The sequence below is a fragment of the Tupaia chinensis genome, unplaced genomic scaffold (assembly GCF_000334495.1).
Source record: "Tupaia chinensis unplaced genomic scaffold, TupChi_1.0 Scaffold146187_1, whole genome shotgun sequence".
In the NCBI taxonomy this organism is placed as follows: Eukaryota; Metazoa; Chordata; class Mammalia; order Scandentia; family Tupaiidae; genus Tupaia; species Tupaia belangeri.
In genome coordinates, this window is record NW_006206042.1 from 1,372,452 (window position 1) to 1,377,633 (window position 5,182).

At 49.7% G+C, this 5,182-nt stretch overlaps 1 protein-coding gene across 1 annotated transcript in view; it reads left to right on the forward strand.

The window, feature by feature from the left end:
* Positions 1-5,182, forward strand: part of CFAP45 (cilia and flagella associated protein 45) — a 34,017-nt gene that overhangs the window by 25,129 nt on the left and 3,706 nt on the right. The window contains exons 9-10 of the mRNA XM_006168844.3: positions 3,252-3,365; positions 3,932-4,125. Coding sequence (XP_006168906.1) covers positions 3,252-3,365; positions 3,932-4,125 — 308 coding nt within the window. The remainder of the gene's footprint in view (positions 1-3,251; positions 3,366-3,931; positions 4,126-5,182) is intronic.

Here is a 5,182-nt window from a genome sequence, read left to right on the forward strand (position 1 = left end):
TAATTCTTAACTCTTTTTTTTGGAGAGGTTTTTGCTATAGGGCGTGTGTACTCACCAGAAAGACAGAGAGAGACAGAAAGACAGAAAGCAAGAAATCACCCCCCGGGGGGGATGGCCATGCTGCAATCCCTTCTCCTCCATTCTCCTCTCAGGATCTTGGGCACGCACCCACACGCACCTGGTGTGAGTTTAAGCCACTGGATCTGGGACTCGAACCATGGTCAACTACATGGGAGTCCAGTGACATAGCCATTACGCCAACTGCTGGTCCCAATAAATAATTCTTTAACAAATAAAAAAACCCAAATCTTTTGAGCATAATTTAGATAGAGAAAACATGCATTGGACTCCCATGTAGTTGACCATGGTTCGAGTCCCAGATCCAGTGGCTTAAACTCACACCAGGTGCGTGTGGGTGCGTGCCCAAGATCCTGAGAGGAGAATGGAGGAGAAGGGATTACAGCATGGCCATCCCTCCCGGGGGGTGATTTCTTGCTTTCTGTCTTTCTGTCTCTCTCTGTCTTTCTGGCATGCGCACATGCCCTATAGCAGAAACGTCTCCAAAAAAGAGAGAGAGAGAGAAAAAAAAACCCCTATGAATTTATATAAAAAGGAGGAAGTACTCAAGTGGCAGGAAAGTTATTACATTCTTGCATGGTCTTGTCTCCTCTGTTAGTTTCAAAGTTCCATGGTGACAGAAACCACTGCATACCTTTTCTATGCTCTCTAGAAGTGATTCTTAAAGAAGCGCAGGAAGAGGGCGTGGGTATAATTTGACAAGGCATATTTGGTAAACCTGTGTATTCCAAGTACAACCGCAGAAAGTGAAGCCCAGCCAAGCTTGTTTATTGGCTTTAGTCTTCTTATTGGAGGCTGGGGATAGGTAAGCAATGGAGTGAGGATGCAGGGCTGGGGACGTGGGTGGTTTGTACATAATAACGATTACGTAACTACCATTTGTTGAGCCCTTGGTCTGTGCACAGGCTCTGGGCTAAGTGTTTTATGTGTGTGATCTCATTTCATCTTTACAGTGACCTTTTGAAGGAGTCATTGATTGGTTCAGAATATACCGAATGCGTCAAGGTGTGTCCGGTGTCAGACTAGGCTGAAAGTACCTAGGAAGACATGGCGAAGGTGGTGCTAATGAGATAGCCATGTGGAGGGCTGGTAAACAGAGATTCTGGCTGCTGCAGTGAATCTACAGGAGAAGTCATGATAAGAATTGAACATGGATGGGCCAGCAGGTGGCATGGAGGTTAAAGCACTGGACTCCCACATGGCCCACTGCAGTTCGAGTACTGGACCTGACAGCTTAAAACTCTTGCCAGGCCTGTGTGCGTGCATGCCCAAAATCCTGAGAAGAGAATGGAGGAGAAGGGATTGTGGTGTGGTCATCCCCTCTAGGGGGTGACTTCTCACTTTCTTGCTGTCTTTCCAGTGACCACGCATGCCCTATAGCAAATATCTTTCCACTAAAAACAGAAAACAAACCAGTGTGGTGAGGTGACAGAGGGCTGAGAATGGTTGTTGGGGTGTTCCAACCTTGTGCAGGAGGGTAAGGGCAGAACGATGAAGAATCACCATTGATTTTGGAGCAAGAGAAGGATATGCTCTGTCTTCATTCATGGAAAGGATACCGTCAGGGTGGAGCGGGGAGAGGCCAGACCCTGGGAAAGGGATGGGCACGTGGGCATGTTCGCAGCCTCCTGTGAGTGTCTGGGAATATCACTAGTCTTTTCCTGATCGCTTCATGGTATCTGTTCTTGGAGCCAAGGCTGCCTCTTCAGAGCCAAAGGCAGATATTGACTGTGGAAGCTTCCAGAACACCCTGCTCTGCCTTCTAGGATGAGGTGGAACAGAAAGCCAGCTTGGCACACAGTGCACAACTCTCTGGGCTTCACAGAGGTCTGTGCAGGTAGAATGAGGGCTCAAGAAGGCTCTTCATAGGCAGAGCGCATGTCCACTCAACCCGCACCACTACTCTTAGGACTGTTCATGAAATGGTAGTTGGAAAGCTGGGGCTGGGAAATTTTAGGGATATGCTTATCCTTTCAGGGATGGTGTAAAGGAAGCTAATTTTGATGGTTTGCTCCTATTGTTTTTGCTGTAGGGTACATGTGCACGTCAGAAAGAGAAAGACAGAAGGAAAGTGAGAACTCACCCCCCACCCCTACTGGGAGGATTACACGCTGCAACCCCTTCTCCTCCATTCTCCTCATGGGATCTTGGGCATGCACACAAACATGCCCGATGTGATTTCCAAGCTGTTGGGTCGGGGATTCAGACTGCACAGCTGGCTGTGTGTGATCCAGCTCCTTAACCTCCTTGCTACTGGCTGCTCTGATGGTTCACTCTTTAGGTATCTGCTAACCACAGTGCACTGCCCAGAGCATGGTTGGCTGTTTGCCCAGGGACTAATGAGATAACCTCCACCTGCTACATTTTACAAGCCCGGCAGGGAGCCACGGTTGTTACTTGGCCCAGTGGCCTCTCAACATGAAGACTGTGCTATGCGGTGGAGGCGGTAAGCGAGCTCGGCTCAGGGTGCCTGCCTTCAAATCCTTGGTAGTCTACTGGCCGCCATCTTGGGCATCTTGGGATCTTGGGCATGCACACAAACATGCCCGATGTGATTTCCAAGCTGTTGGGTCGGGGATTCAGACTGCACAGCTGGCTGTGTGTGATCCAGCTCCTTAACCTCCTTGCTACTGGCTGCTCTGATGGTTCACTCTTTAGGTATCTGCTAACCACAGTGCACTGCCCAGAGCATGGTTGGCTGTTTGCCCAGGGACTAATGAGATAACCTCCACCTGCTACATTTTACAAGCCCGGCAGGGAGCCACGGTTGTTACTTGGCCCAGTGGCCTCTCAACATGAAGACTGTGCTATGCGGTGGAGGCGGTAAGCGAGCTCGGCTCAGGGTGCCTGCCTTCAAATCCTTGGTAGTCTACTGGCCGCCATCTTGGGCATGACCCTTGATCTCTGTGAACATCAGTTTAACATCTGTCTCATGAGATGTGGAGAACTCTGTGGGATAGTACACGGGAAAACTTTTTGTAAACAGTGAAGCGTTTCACAAACCGAATGCTAATTGCGTTGACATTTGTACATTGCTCTGTTCCCTTAGCCTTACCCTAGGAGGAGTCAGGAAGTGGCAGGAGAGATACTGGAAAGACGGTCGCAGGGGCTTGTTTCTTTCTGCAAGGCTGGTGCAATGGGAGCTCATCTGCAAGGGCTTTTCGTTCTGGCAGGCTCGAGAAGCAGAGTTTGAGGCTGAGCAGGAGAGGATTCGGAGGGAGAAAGAGAAGGAAATTGCCCGCCTGAGGGCCATGCAGGAGAAGGCCCAGGACCACCAGGCAGAACAGGTACGGACTTCTTCTCAGCTTCCCTCTGCCTTCCCAGTTCCTTATCTATTCCTTAGACAACCTGTAAAATGGCTTCAAGGGTGGAGATTAGAAGAGAGGATACAAGTTTTCTCGACTTCAGTGGTCTGAGAAGGAAGGGTGGGCTTGCCCCCAGTGTAGAGATTTTCAAGCAATGCATTACGTTCTTAAGGTTCAAAAGTGAATTTTTGGCCACACATAAAGAACTTTCAATCTTAACTAACCATTGAAGCATGTCACCAGAGGAAACCATGACATCTTCATCCTTAGTTTTTGAAATTAGAAGCAATTGCAGGGTGACCTGGAAGTGTCTAAGGTGCAGGGACAGAATTGGGATGAGTGGGGTGGAAGGACAAGATGGCCCATCGGGATCATCTGCCCTGAAAGTTTAATGAGAGGATTCCATTTGTCTTCTCCTAGAATAATTGGCTGCCATGTTCTCAAAGCAGACTATATTAGTCTGTAGGCCCATGGCTTCTTAAAGGCACCCGTCTATTCCTAAGGTTATTTTGTGCCCTCACTGGTCCTTCCACCCTCTCCTTTCCCAGGATGCCTTGCGGGCCAAACGCAACCAGGAGGCTGCAGACAGAGAGTGGCGCAGAAAGGAAAAGGAAAAAGCACAGAAGAAGATAGAAACGGAGGCCAAGCTGAGGAAAAGTCGGCTGGAACAGGTGGCTTTCAAGGAACACACGGTGGCTGTTCAGGTGCAGCGGGACCGGGATGAGTTCGAGAGGATTCTTCGGTAGGAAGGGCCTGGGAACTGTGGCACCCGTTCCTGGTAGGTGGGTGGTTCGTACTGGGGGGAGCGTTTCCGGTTACTGGCTGCCATCTTGAGCATGACGAGCCGGATGCCTGTCCATCTTGACTGGGTTTGGTGGTACCATTCTAACCGGACAGATGGTTGAAATACACAGTCTAAAGGCTCCTGAACCAACGATCTCATGATTCTAGAGAAGAAAAGTAGCACCTGGTCGTATCTGAGGGTTTGGGAATTATTGGGATTATTTACCCTGGGGCAGTCAAGGTATAAAGAAAGATCTGTTTGGTCCCTTCTGCCCTTTCTACTCCCAACCCCCATGTCCCTCTGCCAATGAGGGATGACACTGGCAGGAGAGATTGCGGGGAGAGAGAACCGTAGACGCTAGGGCTTGTGAGTCGCTGAGTGGGGCTTTTAGGGAGGTCTTGGCCGTTCATTTGACAAATACGTACCAAGCACAAAAGTTCAAGGCTCTGTGCTGGAAGCCACAGAGGGTGTTAGAAACAGGTAAAACGCTGCTGCTGCCCGTATCCATAGGAAGGATGTTAGAGATTCGATTTGGGACAGAGCTCACCTGTATCTGTCCATTCTCACAGTTCTTGCCCTTTTATTTTTGCTTTCTCTTTTGGTGCCATGGTAATTCTAACACAGTGGAAGCTAAGTGGTCACCTTGGTCCCATCTCTCACGGCTCTGCCCCCTCACCCAAGGCAGTCAGCAATCTCACTGCCACTGGTGTTCTCCTATGCGCTGTCTTCCACCAGTCAGACCTGCCACCACCAGACCTGGCCACCACGGCTGTTCTCCTGGCCTAATTGAGATTGAGTCCCCTCCTGCTTGGTTCAGACTCTGTAAAACCTGAATTTGTTTTAAAAGGAAACAAATGAAACAAAATTCAAATGGGGAGGTGTGGGGTTGGGGGGGGGGCATACAAAATCACAGGAATTTTGCTCAGGTAAGTATAGCCCGGCCTTCCTGTCCAGAACAGGCTGCCTGGACACCCAGCCAGAGCCAGATCCACGAGACAACGCGGGTGACTGGCGG